Source organism: Bombus vancouverensis, chromosome 1, assembly GCF_051014615.1.
Source record: "Bombus vancouverensis nearcticus chromosome 1, iyBomVanc1_principal, whole genome shotgun sequence".
NCBI lineage: Eukaryota > Metazoa > Arthropoda > Insecta > Hymenoptera > Apidae > Bombus > Bombus vancouverensis.
In genome coordinates, this window is record NC_134911.1 from 1,880,735 (window position 1) to 1,900,725 (window position 19,991).

A 19,991-nucleotide genomic window follows, 5' to 3' on the forward strand; every position below is an offset into this window, starting at 1 on the left:
GCATAAACATCCATAGCTTGGTTACAAGATATACACATACTTACAACGTGAATGATGTGAGAAATTTATAATAAAATAGAAACCAAAAATATATACATGACGAGTCAGTAAAAATTACCACTTGAAATGAGTCGTTATCTATGACTTTATAAGGAAATGTTGCAAATGAAATTTGTTGTATTCGAGAGGACTGATGAGAAGAATATATTGTAATTTTTTTTAATTTCTCGATCTCGAATTTTTTAAATGATATTTCATATTTTTTACTACTATGTTGTAGTCACTAAAAAGACGAATTCGATCTATAATAAGGTAACCTTCGGTTAACCTCGAATTTCACAACGAAACAAAGATTTGTGGAGATTTAACTACTTCTGTATCAGTCCTAAGATCGACTCAACTTCTCCACAAATCTTTCCAATAATAATTTTGTTTATCACGTGAAGCAAAATATGTGATTACGAATTATGCTGTATATTATAAAAAATTTAATTGCGTAACTTTCATTTCGTGTTTGTATTTTAAAATAAAGATAAATTTAAGTAGCTCGATATCATTTCATGTAATTCCCTTGCACTTTCTTGTCTATTCTTATCTCTTATCGACATTTGACAATAATCTGTAAAAGCAACCAGTGTCTATTTAAACGCAATTTTATGACTACCAGTGCTCTTCCAATTCGTAGTTTCATGATAGACGTGAGATAGGAACTCGCTATCGCATGCGGAATATACATTAAATATTCGGAAATTTTGCAAAAATATTGCCATAACGACTCATACAAAGTGTGAACAATTTTGCAATTTCAATAAAAAGAAAATATATTTTTGAAATATATTATCGCTTAATTATTCGAACGTCTCTAATAGACAATGCATATTTTTTTTTCTAATAATTTCAATTTAAGATACATACAACTTATAATCAGTAATACAATCAAAACAGTATTGATTATTCTTATAAAGTGTCGTATGTATTACAATAGTAAGGAACTCTTACCTACTTTTTATAGTACAAATGAAATAATCTGTAAAGAAGTATTATTCGAATATTAATGAATATAAACACTGCTGACTATAAATATTGAAACATGTATTAATATTTCATATAAATTGAGTGTTATTTGTTGCTTTTATCTTTTAATTATTTTATAATAAATTGTTACTTCATTTGGATCATACATGTTTTATCATGTAAAATAGAATTCAAAATAAAATTAATTGAAATTTTTCAATAAATGTAATCGATATTTATAGCCGATAGGTATACATACATATGTATACCTATATAAGCAATGCGTAGAAGAATGATAAATAAATAAACGAATCTAAATATATATAAAATCTTATATTTTTCATTATTATTTTGCACAGGCCTGTGGAGGTTCTCGAAGCGCGAACGTGTTACCAGTTCCAGTACCAATCCCCGTGCCGGTGCCATATCCGGTACCAGTTCCAGCATCTCTGTGGACGAGCGACTTCGCAGCAGCTGCCTCCTCCATGATAAGCCGTAACAACGATGCTCACGCGGAACCAGGAACACTGAGGTTGAGAGGCGACCCAGCTACACCCTGGTTCGCTTGGCATCCACGATTCAACCAGCCTCTACACGGAACCAGGCTCGATCCACGACTAACTGGTGTCTTCGATCCGACAACTTGTACTTTTAGACCTGATCAAATTCTAGCACCGCCATTATACGGCTCCACCATTGAAGCTTCGTCCGTTCCATCGACAGAAGAACTTCGTCAACGAGTGAGCAGCTTGCATGTCAACCAAGATGAAAACGACGACGCTGCAGTAAGCAGTACGACAAAATCTATAGAGGAAGCTGTGTTGGACGTTTGCAATGAATCGAAAACCGCAGAGCAATCTTCCACGAATGGATGTGGCAAATTAAACGAATCGAAGGCCGGAGAAGAACAAGAAAGTAACGACGAGACGAACGAGACAAAGAAAAGCGAGGAAATGGATTGTCTAGATTCCGTGAGCGTGTCCTTCGAGAGCAGAAGGGGACAAAGAATGTTCCAGCACGATGATTCTGGTAGCTCTTCTGGTCGATCTTCAGCGGATAGCAGCGATTTGGAAGAAGATTCCTCTTCTCATAGGTTCTCGAGAGTCTTCGTTGTTAACGATGATTCCCTTACGAGCGATAACGATATAGAGGATAATGAAGACGAGGATGAAGATTCAGATTCTGCTACTGAGGATGGTATCACCTTGAAGAGGGTCAAGGCTCTTCCTGATCAGGAACCCGTGGTTTTGCAGTATGTGCGGTTTTTTAGCGAAGATGCGAATTATGAAGACACGAATAATGATAATGATAAAGGAAATAATAACAAGCAAGATTTAGAGAAAGAGAAAAGGTCGATTTGCGAAAATGATAGTTCAGAAGCTAATGATAAGTTTGAGGGAATGGACAACATTAATGAGAAAAGAAAGTCTCGTGGAAAGAGGCACACTTTGGAAATGAGTAATGATAAACGAATATCTCTATCGTTATTACAGCGTGAGATGCCTGAAGAAATGTACATTGCGAGCGACAATGATTGTTCAGAAAATCAGATAGAGTTAAAGTCTATAAAAACCTTGGATCCTGATAGGATCGAGCCCGCTATTTTCAACAATACCACTGAAAATATTGCAGAAAAAGAAAAAATAATTACGAAGGAGAAGATGTTTGGTAAAATAGAAAAGGATAGTCCAGGAATTGACGAATCCATGTTATCAGACCAAATACCGTCTAATACCGAAAATACGGATTCAGATAATCAAACGCAGTTGTCATCGACGGACACCTGGGATTTAAATATAATTCCAGACTCATTAGAAATGTCTGGACAGGAAATGGTAAACGATACTGGTTCGTCTGTCGAGAATACCGAAGAGAACCCGAAATTTCACGCTTTGACACCGTTGATAATTCCCGGAGCCGAGAATGGTACTGATTGCAATGAAATAAGTAATAGCGATTATCGTGAAATCGATAACACTTTATCAGATATAATGACCATGGAGAATGTAGATCACAACAATGATAATCAGAAGCATGACGCACCAGCCGATTTGAATTCGAATTTAAACACTACGAACGTTTCATCAGGGTCGGAAAGTTTTACTAGCAACGAGACGAATACAACAAGCAGCGAGGTGAGCAGCGACGAACTGCACGAGTACGAAGTCACGACCATCAACGCGTCTTCGTCTTTTGAGAACAACGAGTTCTCCTTTTCAGCGACGAACAACGAGCTGCTGTCAAGATTGAATAAAAAAAACGAGGAAAGAGCACCGTGGCAGCAGAATCTACGAAGCAACGACACCGTGAAAACAGTCAAGGACAATCATTGCGAGGAGCCTGACGTTACCGCATCGGACAGAGCGAAATGGAACGCACAACGCGAGGCAACAACCGTTGAGCAATCGTCGGATTATACGAACGACAAAGGTGTCGCAAGCTTTTGCACGGAAAGTGATTCGATGACAATTGCAACGGAGGATGATCAATCCGTTGCACATAAATCAAGAAAATCGACGGTATTGGAGTCCAAAGATGGTGTGGTGGAAGACAACGACCTGAATCACGACGATGGAATCGAGTTGAAATCAGCGGGCTCTGACGTGGGCGACATGATAACCAACAAGATCCAAGAGATGTTCAAGAGTAGCACTGACAGCGCAGGTAAAGCGGAAAGTGCGCATGACAGCGGTGGTTTGGTGAGAGGCGAGAGTCCTGCTTCCAGCCAGGTGGTAGGAGAAGTGGAAGTTCGCGGTAGAGGTGGTGAATGTAGTAGTAGTATCGATGGTGGTGGCGCCGCTGGAATCGCGGAGGGGATAGAAGGGGGATCGACACGGTTTCGCTCAGTCGAGCGACGCCCGTCTACTCGAAAGGAGAATGGATTCCCTCCTGCCGCGTCGACGAAGGATTCAATCAGTCAACAATTTCCTCCAACGATACAAAACAACAATCTCAGCAACAATAATAGCAACAAATATAGAAGCCTTGTGATGATCACTCAGGAAGCCTCGTATCAGCCAGTGAGTGTGATCACCTCGGACACAACGACCTTGTTACAGCCGGATGAAGTGCATACGGCTAGCCAGGGTCTAGCTGGGTATTTCCAGCTGGCGCTGGAAGCAGTGTCTGAACAACCGCATCGTAAGAATGGTCAGGGTCCGAGGAAACCCTTGATGGTGAAACGGTTGGCTAGTGTAACTGCGAATCATTCGGAAGCGGAAGTGGACAGCGGATTGAGTGTCGGGAGTGCTAGTGAAAGCGACGACGTATCGGTGAAAAACGCGACGAAAATCGGCGGTCGACAGGAAAATGAAGATACGAAGGAGCGTTTAGGTGGCGAACAGCGCGACGGAATACGGACACGTGTGTCATCGCAGTCCTGCGATGACAATTCCGCCAGCGGTGCGGTCGTGATCCTCGAGGAAGGTCTGGCAGACGATGATTCGTGGGTAGAAGAAGTTTCGCACGATGAAGACGAACCTGGTGCTACGACAGCCACCGAAGAAAGCTCCGAGGATGAAGCGAATAACCTTGGAGATCGTGAAGAGGAACTTCGTGGTTACCATAGACAGGCTATCGACTTCACTTTGCACACGATCGTCGAAGAATCTTGCGAGGAAAGCGAAGCAGAGCCCAGCATGGCTGCAGGTAGTCCATCCAAGAAACAAAGACCTCCATCTGCTTCTGAATTGGAAAAATATTTCTTTTTTGGCCTCGGAGGAGATGGTAATAATTCGAGCATGGGTTCCCGCGAAGTTGACAGTCTTTCGGAGACTTCGTCGATCTATTCCGAAGGTTTGGAATCCCTGGGACAGGATGAAACTCCAGGGAATGGACAGAATCAAGAGAAATCAAATTCTGGAGAAGGATTTTTGAATTCTTCGAGACTCGAAAAATACTTTCTATCAGAGTTTCTGGGATTTGATCAGGATAGACGTGACTCAGATGGTTCAGTAGGCAGTGATTCAGAAGGAAGACCAAGTCCCGAAGCGCAGAGAAGAAAGAAACTGGTTCGCGCCAGAGGAACCGGTAGATCGCACAGCTCCTCTTTGGACAATTTATTGGCTCTTACTCAAAGTTCACAGAACTTGAGTTCGCAGAATTCTCTTCAAGATCTGAGTTTAAATCAGGATGCACAAGAAACCCAATCAGAAGGTTCTTCCACTGAAACTGATGGAGCGGATGATGGTCAAACTGCAGCCTTTGGAACCGATGGACAGTTTGATACCGTGAAACGAAAGAAAAAGAAGCCTAGAAATTTAGGAACGCAGAGTCCACGTGTTCCAGATGACAGAAACAAAACGCCAGAACCGAATAGAGAAATGATTTTGGTGGGAGAAGTAGTGATGGAGAACGAGGCAGAAGCAATCAATTCGGAAGATTCGGAGAGAGCAAAAACTCCTCAACCAGAGTGTATCCTGTCTTCCTCTTCCTCTCCATTGACTGCTGTTAATGCTTCGTTATCATCGGCGTCGCTGATCGATTCAAATAGAAATATACAAATGAGTTCGGGAGAGTCTCTGAGCTACAATCAAAGATCGAAACAACAATCGCGAGACTCTGGATTTGTAGGAAGCTGCGATGATCTGTTACAACACCAGAAACTACCTGACGATGGCCAATCCGGTACGGAACTCAGTCAAGAAACTGGGAAAGATCGTTCTAATAACGAGATCGGTGAGAATGCTCAAGATACGAGTCAAACGTCCATAGAAGGTGTCTCCGAAGTTGAAAAAGGAAACGCAGCTAAAGTAGATCATCACCTAAGCCATACAACACTGCCTCACTTGCCAAACGCTTCTTTATCGAGGAAGGATAGCTTCAACAATTGGTCCAGCGACGAGGAAACAAACTTAATGATGTCAAAAATGAGGCAGTTCTTCAAAACGATGGTTGCAAATTCGAACGGACAGAATCAGAACACCTCCAGCGCAAACTCAAGTGGGGCTTCACCCGCCCCAAGTCCTAGGTTACCTGGTTACTCCGCAAAAGCCAGACTATGTTCTCAAAATCGTACGAAACCGCCACAATTGGTATACTTCGAGAACGAACTGACTAGGTTGATGAAAACCGTGCCTGGAATTCGAGACGAACAAGTACGAGAGATCGTTGAATACTTGAGTTCTGAGGACACGTGGTCTGATTCGTACGACAGTTCGGATTATACCAGCTCCGATTTGGAAGGCGCAGCGGGCGGCCGTCGATCAGCACTGCAGGAACAGATCTCTCAAAGCTGCCAGCAGATTATCAGTAAATTCGATACCACGTCTGGTGACAATATGCTGGATAAGGAGAGGGAAGATAAAACCGAACCGACTGGAGTGCAGCCTCCCTGCCTAGGCAAAGATACCGCATTTGTGTATCAGAAACTGGTTCAGAGTTTCACAAAAATGGCCGGTGATAGTGCAAGCTCCGACGCCAATTCGACACCACATAGTAGTCCACCGTTAATTGCTAAGGTGATGCACCATATCGGTAGTCGATTGGTTGCTTTAATGCATGAGGTTTCTGAAGGTGGGCCAGCTGTTCAACATCATTCGAGCTGGAGACGCTACACGCAACATCATCGTACACCGTCTTCAGCGTCAACTACAGAAGACGATGATTCTACATCAGATTCAACTAATGCTCCTTCGTCGACGCACTTGCAATTACCCAGATCGAAGTCTCACGATCCTCTATTGCTAATTAACAGTCATCCAGCAGCTTCAACTGGACAAGAGGGCGAAGAACGTGAAGCTAGTGATTACGAAAGATTCTCTTGGCGCGGAAGCTTCGAATCTGCGTTAATGGCGGCGGATTCTAGGACGAAATTGAGTCTCCTGGCGTGTTCCGGAGATAGTGTCGGTGCTAGTGTTAGTGCTAATGCCTTGGCCATGGCTGCTAAGCGCCGCAGTGCCGGAGATCTGTTGTTCAATCCGAAAAGTTTCTCGAGGGAACAGTTGGATAGAGTTAGAAGTTGTGGATCCATTGGTGGTGGAAGTGGAGGTGCTGCCAGTGGATGCGGAGGATCCGTGGAGGAGAGGATCTGGAGTAACAGGAGAAGGTCTTCCGTTCCTGATGCCAATACCAGAGGAGAATCTGGTAAATTTTTTATATCATTTTACAAAAAATACATCAATCAGTATTATATATTATTATATGAAGACCACACGGAAAAAATATGATAAGTCTATTACCGATTATATTCAATTTTTGATCATATGCGACTGACCAACAATTTAAAATCATTGCGTATTCAAACCCAAGTTCCCTTGTTTCTTCAGAAAATTTTAATCAAGAATCTATCTAAATAAAGAATTATTATCAATTACAATTAAATGCTATAGCTATGTCTGCAGCAATTTCGGATATTTACAGCTAATTTCAAATTAGTAACATCACACAAAAGTTTGGAATTACTTTTTCAGTTGTATATATACTAACTAAATCTCTTGCTATTTGTGATTGTGTACCTGACTTGGATAGTAAATACGCCTATTCACTTACACCTGCTTATCTTTGGTAAATAAATAAAACTTGAAAGAAGATTATATTTTAGAAGGTTAATATATTATATTGAGTCACTTTGGTTTAGTTCAAACGGGAGAATAAGATTGTAAAGAAGATGTTTGACACAGTAAAATTTTGAATCTTGCTTAAAAAGTAAGACAAGCTTTATAAGACAGTAGTTTCGATTTCAATTTTCTATATATATAGTATATAGTATATATATCTAATTAAATATCTTTTAATTTTAAGTAAAGATTCCTATATTCATAACCATAAATTACATACTCGATAGTGTTTTATCAAATTATTAAAGAAATTTTTTCTTCTTCGTCGAATCCACTTTTGTTCGACGAGTCAGTGGATTGCTATTACATGACCTTCAGTTACGTAAATTATTCGTTTGCCGACAAGTTCGTATAAATGAAGTATTAGTGTTCAAAAAGTGTGAAATTCAATTAAAGAAGAACATTGTACCGTTCCAGGGTTAATTGGCTCTTATTGTGTTATCAATTCACAAATCACAACTTCTACAATTTACACCTTTCATCTTTTATATACATTTTTTATTTTCATTCAAACACTATCCAATTAAAAATCTTAACCATATTAAAATCCAAAATAATACATCAACAGAGACATCCACAGGTGACGAGGACACCGAAGATGAACTAGAATATACGGGTGAATCTCGGGCAACGACTCTTCCTCGTGGAATGCAATCCGCCATAACAGCGGCAACCAATTCTCTACCGCGTTTACCAGCTTCCACAGCACCAGCCGGGTTAACGACGACGTCAACTACGTCTTCGTCGACGATGCACAAAGCACATAGCGTCTATCATTTCCTACCGCAGCATTCTGGTGTAAAATCTGCCAGATATCGTCCACCAGGATTTGCTAGAAACAGCAACGTTTCTGGCGCTATCGGCGGACCAAAACGTGCGGTTAGTGCTCCAGGACTTCAAGTTTCGGGCTCTCAGTCTTCCGCTGGAAAACGAGACAATTCGAGATCGAGGAGGCAACAGGCTATGTCTCTCACACCTGGTAAGTCACTGTTTTATGTGTCTTCACGATTTACGATTAAAATACAGATGACAATTATTGTACATTAACAAATTATTAACTAATTAAACGATTTTATGTATTGGATCGCTGCATAATCTGTGTCTATCACTATCACATTTGCAAAATCTATCTTTTTCATACAAATTCTTTTGTATTTCTCATTAGAAGAAGGATTTATTTCATTTTTACGACCTCAAAATTATTTCATTCTTTTCGTTCGAACTATTTTGTAGTGTTCGAAACAGACGAAAATCCGTTGGTGTCAGATTTGTCATAAAACACTTTTGACTGTACATACCTAATTTCATCTAACCATTAAAAGACTAACGAAAATATATCATTCTCACTTTCTATAAGTTCTACAAACGCGATTTATTATCAAATTATATAGCAATGTTATACTTATTATAACATTGAGCTTATACGAGCCAAGAGGCAGACAAGATTTATGTAACAATCAAATATTTATTTTCAGAAAATACGATCTTAAATTTTAGTGAATTGCGTTTCCTTTGTAAAGAGAAGAAAACAAGTCTTACTATTGTTAATAATTGATAAAGAAAAAATTCGTTTTGCGAAAAAAGAAACTTAACCCTGAAATAGTTGAAACATAACAACAAAATCATTAATTGAAATACATATTAGATAAAAATTGTTAAATTTAATATTGTTATTTTTACTAGAAACCGAATAGTTTAATAGAAGACTGAACGGTGGGTAACTAAAAAAGTAAATGAACCAATGAATACACAGGTACAAACTAAAAAGGTTTAGGATAATGAATATGCGATCGTTTAAGTAATTAGTAGGAGCCGTAAGCAGAAGAAACACTATAAAAATCTGTGTACGAAATCGATGTTGGTATATGTACACTATAGTGGGAAAGCAATTGTATCGAACTGAAACGATTTCGTTGAAACTAGACTGCCTGTTAAAGTGAAAATTCATTTACACGGTACTCGCGAACGAAAGATAAGCTGATAAGTATACTCTAACCAGAATGATTTTTATCAGAGTATTTTTTGGCTCCATAATATCTTGCTAAGAGAAAAGCAAAATGTATCGTGTAATAGTATTTTTCTTATGGTTTATAGCCGAAAATTTATTTGGATGTATTAGGGATTTTTTTCAATTCCAATATTTTACAAATTCGAAACACGTTTTACTTGTAAATTTTTATGAAGTTTTATCGCTAGTTGTTAATTGTTGAAAGTTGTTAACGAGAGTTGAAAATTAAATACAGCGTACCCTTTGTTGAGATTTAATTGAGATAATTTTTAAATCAGATAACATAATATGTTAATATGTTATAAGTTAATAATATATTCATAAGAATTTATATGAAATTGGATTTCATACACAATTCTATAAACAATTTTTATGTATTTATACGAAATTTAATGGTGTAAAAATGCATAAAAATCATAGGTATAATATGTAAAAATAAATAAAATACCCAAAATAGATTATTCCTTATAATTTCTGTTTCGATCTTTTTCTTTTTTGTTCTTTATTTCTTTTTATGCAGATATACATTTCTATGAATAAAGTAACAATACTTTTCTAAAGCGTGTGCTTCCAAAGTTTATCCAAAGAACAGTTACATATAGCGTGGTTTTCTGTTTACCATATACATTTGACACATATTATGTATGTATACCTGTTGATTTTGTTTCAATTACTCAACTACACGCGATTTCGCTGAATAATCAACACTCTCTTATTTGTTTCCTCGTTTGATCAACGCGATTACTTGTGAAATTTAAACCAGAGTGAAATTACGAAAGTTGTTGGTTCCAAGAAATTTTCCATCATGTATATGTACAAAATTGTTTCTTGCAATTTACTCTTTTGTAAAATGTAACAATAGAAACGATTTCTACGTTTCATTTCTCGTTTCATTTAAAAATATGTAAAATCAACTCGGTAACAACAGTTTAGAAAAATTTTCCACTCGAATATTCATAAAATTATTCTTTGCAGTTTATTTCTTCACAGAATTAAAAACTTTAACAATTTCTAGAATTTTCATTAATTAATTAATTTATTTCGTTATTTCCATTAATTTATTTTTCGTTAATTTAAAAATATGTAGAATTATAATTTTTACTGCAAAAAATAATACCGATTACTGACATTATTATCGATCTTAGCAGAAAAAATTCGTGGTATCAAAAATCGACGATAGAAGATCTGATGTGAAAGTTATTTTCATGAAATTTATCAGTGACGCTCGGTTTCAAAGATCATAAATATACATAGATGCAAGTAGAACGCGATTTGTAAATGAACATTTTAAAGTATTTACTGGAGTGTAACAGGTGTAACCGTTTTATTACGAGGTTTCCCTTCTTTTTCATTCTTTAACATTCTGCTTCTCGTTCTAGCCAAGGTAGAATAATCGATAATCTGGTGCAACGTTGTGTCCCGCGTATGCGTACTGTCGGATTTCTCTGGTCTGTCACTTTTTTCTTTCGTACGTGCGATTATACGTCGCTTAGACGGTAATATGCTAAAATCCATTTTTCATGCCACTTTCTAGTCAACGTCGTTCCATTTAGCGTTATTAGCATATTCTATTGTCAGGTTTAACCGTTTAAGAGTTCAGAAAATTTTAAGAATGTGTGGTGAAATAAAAGCACTTATTTTCGTTTTACTATTACTAGTTTAATATTTAATGTTCATTATGGAGGAACATAAAAGGTTACTGTTTGAAAAAAATTCAATTTTGGTATTTATGACAAAATATTAAAAATTTAATTAGTGTCACGCAAGTGAGTTTTATGTATCATTTTAAATATTAAATGTTTCTCTTGGACAGAGATAGATTCCTATTCCAGCACTTCAAACTGTATCTGTCGTTGATAGTGGGAATTTCTAATTAAACGTAGTGTATCTAGAATCGAAAAGTATATTTTATTTAAATTATATTAAGTTTATTTGCTTTTTGGTTATAAATTATACGGAGAATTTTCAAACTTTTACTTTTGTTCGAGATTATCGTCTCGCTTAAGATTAAAAGTATCACTAACGCTTCCAATTTTTTTTTATTTTATGCTACTGTTTTGGCAATGTTTTGTATTTTATTCTATTGTTGTAATATATTCTGTTGGTTATAAGAATCTTTGAGCATGTCATATGTTCTAGCACTGAATATTATGTATACTTAAATTATTGAATTTCTTCAATTCCAAATTTTAGATAGTATTATCGACGAATAATATCAATTTTAACCTATGAGATAACAATTTTGGAAAAGACAGAAATTCTTGTAATTACTTGTAATTGTAAATTAATTTCAGCGTAATGGTGTAGAACTTCATTTTTCCAAACAAAAATATATAACATTCAACAAGATTTATTGGACACATTATGTTGATGACATTAGATATCAAATAATTCATTTCTCTATACAAAAGATATTTTAAATGCAATTCAATAACAAGGCACACATATGTTCATATATCTTAAATTTTATTTCTATTAGCTACAGTTACTCATAAAAATTCTATGCTCTGTAAAAGGCGAAAAAACCATTTTTATGAAATCAAAATATTTCCAAATTTTATTGTGTAGTTAGTACGTTCTATGCTAAAAGCTGCCTCATTATTGCTATGTACGTTACGTTCGACAAAAGAAAAATTATTACATTAAAAAAATTATTTTGAAATGAATATATATATATTATAATATTAAGTCCTTTTATATATTATCGAGTTTAATAAGAATATCTAGTGTTTTCGCAGAAAATATAAGACTTTTCAGTATACACTTTGTGATTTATCTAATCACATTATACATGTCCAAGTGCCTCGATACTTCGTTTCCATTTCGTATTATATTTACAAATGTAAATCCTTTTATTTTTTAGGTAGATCTATAAAACAAAACATCACAGTAACATCACGATATAAAAGCGTGCTTCTAATAACACGCCTGTGGCCGTCATACTATCATATGTTACGATTGATGTTTCGCTGCATACGCATTTGCATTCTGGTCGCACGATAACGGAAAACCGAACTATGATACAAGTTCTGACATTAACGGGAAGGGAGAACGTAGAACGGATAAAATCACTGCTGCAAGCTGCGTTTCCGTCGTTTTCAATTCAGCCTGGATCACGCAAATCGGTGGTTCGTGGGACCATTCCACGATCAAACTCGGGTGGTCTAGATTCGTGTCACGTACAAAATCTCTATCGAAATCGTGTGACGGGAATATGCTACTCATATCAATATCTTACTATCCATAAGTATTTAGGCACTTTGGTAGATTTCTGATAATAGTAGGATGAATTTTAAAGGCTCTCATACCTTCAGTATTTCCGATACGTATTTTGTTTTAATGTTATCGTTTCGTAATAGTTTATAACTACTGCTGACAATAATGTTTTTACTGTTATATAATATTGAATTTTTTTTTTTTTTTTAAGAAAGGAGTTTATTGGGCCAGAAAATACAGATTTTAAGTGCATTATTCAAAATAAACATGAATTTTTGTAATGGTATGTTAGGCAAAGGTACCGATACGCGGCGGTACGACGTAGCCACGCTGTATTATGTGTCGGCGCTTTACATTTTTTTGTTGTATGATGCGGTTTTTGGGTTTAAGCCTCTGGGGAGCGGAGCTTTTTTTTTATTTTTTTTTTCTGTCCTGAAAACCATATAATATTGAATATGACGGTATTTGTGTGATTTCTTTTGATGATAACTTTTAAGAACGACTAAGAATCATGTATATCTACTTACTTACTATCTTTTTATGAAGTTAATAAATTATAAGTTGGATATAATGATAATGGAACTTATCTCATCCGTTCAATTTGATGAATGATCACGAAAGTTTTGATGATTTGTGAAATTTGTTTAAAAGAATGATCAGTTTCTTCGCAATGAAATTACTATTTATAATTAATTTTTAATTAAATTGTGTTTATTTACTGTTTGGAATAATTTCGATGATCTTTGTGTCATTAGAAGAAGAATCCCTTTCGTGTAACTTGTAATTCAGCAAGTTGAACAATCTGAAGATAAGGAGCTTTCCAAAAAACAAGATAGAGTTCCACAACCTTCGACAAGTTACGAATACCACACTTTTGTTATTGCAGATTAGATATTAAAAATCAATTTTGTCACCTCATAATATCCCAATTTTATTTTGGTGAAATTTATCGAATAAAATTTTTTTCCCATAAACTTACGAAGAAAGATAAAATTATCCTGATATTTATCTTTTATTTCAACACTTGACTTTCAACATTTTGAGAAAAAATTGTAATGAGGAATTACATACATCAATAACGATAAAGTTCATTTTATCCTTAACTTTAAGAGATTTTTAATAGAGGAATAGGATTTGATCAAAATGAACTCAAAGTGCGTAACAGAGTTAAAGATATTTAGAAAATAATTCTAGCAGTGATATGAAAAGAAACGGCAGACATTCTTCATTCTATAGGCTGATGAAATTATTTTCACTGCCACTCCCCATTGCATTCGTGGCTCGCGCGGATCAATAACCGAGACGACCACTCTAATTTGTAACTGCTTAATTAATTAGAGCGTGGTCTTAAAAATGAAATCTTTGTAATGGATATGTTTCTTGTGGTTATTATATCTATTTTTCTGTAGCTGTTAATCCTCACTTAGCGATAGTTAATAGTTAAATAACTGACAGTAGTGAATCTCTGAAATAATTTTTTAAATTACATGTACGTATATATAATTAACATATTAATTTCTGATATTAAATATATACATATATTTTGTTTTATGGATTGAATTTCATCCAAGACAGCATTCGTGCGACTTTAATTTTTCTGTTATCGATACATATATGAAATATATAAAAGTATAACAATCTTTACCACGATTAAAAGTCATGCACGGATGAAAACTAATAAAACAGCTGTTTCAAGCGTTTTTTTACCATGTGAAAGTATTCTTTATGTATACTTTAAAGACGTGCTAAATGTGAATTGTAAACTATGGGGAATATCTAACTAAAATGCAATAAAATAAACAATTAAAACTTTCTTAAATTGCCTAAGAAGAAATATGATAATATTAAAATAAGATAAAAACACACATAAATATAAAATAAGTATGGAGGTATATTTATAGAGTTTTATCTAGTATGAAAGTAAATAGACTTAAATATAAGAGGAAAGATATACACTTAATCCTCTTACGACACTGTACTGGCGTGAAAACACGATTTCGATATAATACGGTGTAAAAATTAAGACCGCCCTCTTATAATCCGATATTCTTATAAAGCGGTTTCCATGTAGCACGAATTAATAAAATTTAACCTAAGCTTGGGAAACCTTCTTATAACACGATATTCTTGTAACCCGATTTCTTGTAACCATATCTTAGAATGTGGACTCTGTTACATATAGAGGGGAAAAATTAATTAAATTAAAAAAAATTAATTAGATGTTCTTTTCTATAAACCAAGCAAGCAAAAATAAAGTAGAAAACTGAAAACTAATGTACGTTTGTTTTTAGTTAGGATAAACATGAAATAATGATTTAAACTGTCTCATTGTTATCAGCAATTCAGCTCCATCTAGACTACCTTTGAGGTGAATTAATCCCTTAACCTACAACTGCGGGCATAGCCCGTAATGATCGGGCCAAATATAATATACAGGGTGGTTGGTAACTGGTGGTACAAGCGGAAAGGGGGTGATTCTACGCGAAAAAAGAAGTCGAAAATATAGAATAGAAATTTTTCGTTTGAGGCTTTGTTTTCGAGAAAATCGACTTTGGATTTTCGCTCGGTACGCGTGCACTTTATCACGTCTCGTTATAACGGATCTCACTGTAGATCGTTGTCCCGATTGACGTTATTTTTTTAACTTTTTAATTCTTAAATTTTTATTCTATATTTTCGACTTCTGTTTTCGCGTAGAATCATCCCCTTTCCGCTTGTACCACCAGTTACCAACCACCCTGTATAATAGCTTGTTTACGTTTTCGGCGCAAAATTCTCGAACGTAAATCGTAGGTTAAGGGGTTAAACGTGTAGGTTTGTTTGATAAAGAAACGAGTGGATGAATTCGTAATAGTCCGGTGTATCAAAATCAGTATAATTACAAGAGGTAGTGTATGCCGGTTGTAATCGTCGCTCGCTCAATGCTCTATGCCGATCGAAGAAAGGATAACGATACTCTGTCTTAGGGAGCACGTTCATACATTTATATCGACAGACGTTGCCACAAAAAATTAACCTTCTTATGTAACTCTGGCTGAAGATTATAAGAAACGGCAATAACAATCTGTCCATAGTTCATTTCACACAGACCTTGTAAACCAAAACAATCGTTAGTATTCAAAGGTACAATAATATGGGTCTCTCCCAGATTCCAATTTTCCGTTTCCACTTGAACTTTTTTACGCTCATGTGCCGCTATACTTTTTTACGAATTTATCTTAATCGACATGGGAAATCATGTTATGCAACACAGGAAATACTTTTAAAAGAACTGGTACACGCGAGTAGGAACGTTGCGAAATCTAAGCTATAAGTTAAAAAGAGTAGACAAACATCCATGAATTACAGTAACTGTAACAATCAGCAAACGAAAGCACGAATTCCTTTTTACAAGAGCGACTAGTCAAGGAAAAGTGGAAATTAATTTTGTGCAATTACTTAGAGTATGAGAACGATTGCCAGACATTCCATTTTCTGAAGCAAATCATTTCCCGTGAAGACAGTAACCTTTCTCGACCGTTTCTTCTTCCAACAATACTCGTTCTTCTGTGCTTTGCAAGAAAGTAACAGAATTATTTCACCTAGGCTGTTCCACTTACGGAATCAATTCGTTCTTCAATCGTTAATAATACTTGTATTTCACTACAAAAATAACACGATAATACCCTGATATCTTATATCTTGTATCTTATATCTCACAACTAGTTACTCAATATCGATTTATTGTATCTAGTTTTTATCGTAGAAGATTTTGACATATGCTTTGAAAAAGGGGATCACCTTTTCATAGAAAACGGCTTCGAGTAGTAACAATTGCCTTGCAAAACAAGTATTTTTAATGTTGATTGTAACAAAATTAAACTCGTTCATTTGATTTTCAATCATGTTACACATCAGTTTATACCAACTTAGCAAAAATCAGTTAGCTTCCTTGTATCACTTAAATAATAAATCACTTATATAACAAATTTTTTTCCTCAATGTTGCTTCTCAATAATTATCGTAATTAGTTGTTTACATCAATTATTATACTAGATTGTTAGGGACTCGGCAGAAATTATAGGCTGCATGTAAGAGATACAAAAATCACTTTACTAATACACTCGGTTAATCCCCGACTATAAATCATTTACGTACAGATGTGTTTACCTTGTCGGAAATAATTAATCCTACTGTAAAATACAAGAGTCTTGTAATCTCGTCCATGATGCAGACTCTCCTGTCATCCTTTGTCCATTGTTCTATGCTTTTGTATGTGGAATATCTGTGAAAAAACATAAATCTTCGAACAGAGTCATTGCGAGAAATATTTTCTTACATGAGTTTTGTAATTTTTAAGAAGAATTAGCTTGTTAAAAAAAAAGATCGTGGTTGTAGTGTTTGATTAAAATTTTGTACGGTATCTCTTCAATATTATTCAATATTGAATATTATTATTCAACATGCTCAAAACATTTTTGTGTATTGTTTGAGATATGAATATCTATGTTTAACACTTATGATAAGAAAGGATAGATAGATTATACCTTAGCATTTATACCTGAAGAAATAGATGGATTTCATAGTTCTCAGAATGTATTCATTCTTCAATCGAATATACGTAAACTCTAGTACAGAACAATCCTGCACAGCTTATATAAGCTGTTTGTTATCCATTCTGAAGCTACGTAAACAGTAAGATCGCGTGCTCTACCTCGGAATGATACTCATTATACTTTTTTCCACAAAAGAAGTTCGTCAACCTTCTGAAGTTTCTGCCTTTATCCTACTTACCTTAGGTTTGCCTTGTTACGAGTTTATACCATTATCTATCCACTTACTTTTACGTTGGTTATTTACATCGTAATCATTCATTTCTATTACCTGGATATCTATGGATATGTATTATTCATGTATAACTCTTTCTAGCCGAGCCTCTTCTGCAACTCACCGATCTCCTGAATGAAGTTTCAATATACGATACGCTGTTCGATATCAATTATTATAATATCATGAAAATGGATCAAAGATATTAGCTAAGCACGCTATTATGTATATTTTCATAACTGTTTTCTCTTTTTTTTAAGCCGACAATTTAACGCTCTTAACTGACTCTTAACCCTGCTGTTCTTTTCTAATGTATAGAGCGTTTCTATCATCTCAGATTTCTTAATATTTTAGCTAGTTTAATTACAAAAAATTGTGCCAGGAAAATGCTGGATGGTTCAGAACGATAAATATCATGATTCGTCATTTTTCCTTTCCGGGTCATACCTTCTCTATTTTTCAAGGACATCGATATTGACATTTTTTTACATAGAAGTACATATTTCTGTATACAATAGTCAATGCGCTTTTCTATCCTCTACAAGAAGGTAATACGGTACTTGTGTCCAAAAACAAGTAGTGTATAAAACATCTTAACTATTTTGTTTGACTTACCCGTGATAGACAAGGAGAACAAACACAGGAATATTATTTTGCGTTCTTTCTTCTTTTTCGCAAGTAAGTCTAATAAGCGACACTTTTCAATCAGGACTATGTTTACACCACGAATGTATACAATGTATACATAAACTGAATGTACATGTAACTGAAATCACATATATACTTTACGTTTTTCGTTGTTTTTCATTTTTTCTAATGAAATTTCCTTGTGTCTCACTTTTAGTATCGTATAGTGTCGTTATATTGAATTCGGGGATAACGTTTCTTATGTGACGAAGAAATTCAATGGTAAATAAATAAATAAATATATATATATGAAATAAATATAATATATTATATATTTATTTATTTATTTATTTATTTACGAATTCAGTATAACAACACTATACCATATTAAAAATGAGATACAAGGAAATTTCTTTAGAAAAAATATATGTTTATTTAGTTACTAATATGTTTAGGATAAGTCAAATTGTAATATATTTGTTTAACGAATACTTGTTTCGTTAAATACCTAATATTACATATATTAAAATTTACGCATATAAAACCTATTGACTAATGCTATTGTCACATTCAGTATATAAAGACTAATTTATATTTAATGCCGAAAACATAGTACATGTACATTGTCCAATTACGTAAATTACAATATAAATTAAGAAATGTAGTATTTAAATACAAATTAGATACTTTTGAGACTGTACGATAAAAGTACAAAATTTATTTCAAAGTCAAGAATTTACTATGCAATTTTAGACAATAAGAATTACTAGAGAACCATAGTATTTTAATATTAAGTAAATCACCTCAGTTTAGTTATATTAAATAAATTAATTAAATTAATAATCTAAATAAATTAAAGTATAAATATCGCCATAAAGACTGCGACATAACTCTCGACTATACTTGCAGAACTAAATAATAATTTATCCATAACCATATTTCTCTAGCAGGAAGTAGTATTCCCTATTACAGAATGAAAGTTGTTTCACAGGTGATTTAAAATTGAAATCGGTTTTGAATTAAGTTAAATTCAAGTTGAATATCGAATCTGTGTTTCGCGCACAATCGTGTAACACCTGAAAATTCATTTTATTTAAGCGAGCGGTTGTGGTCAAAGTCACACAATTAGTTGATGTTTGCTTTCATCATAACAAACTGATGCTCGTATATCGATTTTCTGTCTGTACTAACTTAGTTTGAAGCGAACACATCTAACAAAATACGTTCTAATTCTGTTTTCATTTCTCCCTGTCTTCTTTGTTCCCTTTTTATTGATAATACAATATAATTTTTTTTCTTCTATTGTATAAGATTCAATCGCATAATATGTATTTATAAAAACAGTAATATTTAATTAATTCACTTTTGCATATTTTCCAATACTCTCAAACCAAAGAATATTAATAAAGATAATTGTAAAGATAAAATATTTATTTAATCTTCGATATAATTTTATATAAAAAGATTTAACAAATATATTTGTCAAAATATTATTTTTTAAGATATTGATAAAAAGGTTTGAACAAGATGAATACAATAATATTTATGTATTTCATAATTAAAAGGCCAAATCCCTCCAAACATTATACACTTTTATCAACATAAATCGGCTACTATTTAGTAATTGTCAATTGTAAATGCGAGATATACATATGAGACATATATATTTATATGTTTAGTTTTTCTATAAATTCAAATACAACTTCAGAAGATTTATTGAACATTCTTGTACATAAATATTTTCGAGCATAAGTGTACATTAT

General features: G+C 34.5%; 2 protein-coding genes across 3 annotated transcripts in view; both read left to right on the plus strand.

Moving 5' to 3' along the window:
• Window positions 1-19,991, plus strand: part of LOC117162475 (uncharacterized) — a 417,893-nt gene that overhangs the window by 149,333 nt on the left and 248,569 nt on the right. The window lies entirely within an intron of this gene.
• LOC117160570 (uncharacterized) overlaps window positions 1-19,991 on the plus strand; it is a 95,754-nt gene that overhangs the window by 47,053 nt on the left and 28,710 nt on the right. Inside the window, exons 10-11 of one of the 2 annotated variants that reach the window (XM_076627187.1) lie at window positions 1,374-7,098; window positions 8,140-8,550. In XM_076627187.1, the coding sequence (XP_076483302.1) occupies window positions 1,374-7,098; window positions 8,140-8,550 (6,136 nt within the window). The remainder of the gene's footprint in view (window positions 1-1,373; window positions 7,099-8,139; window positions 8,551-19,991) is intronic. The other variant, XM_076627961.1, reaches the window with a different exon arrangement.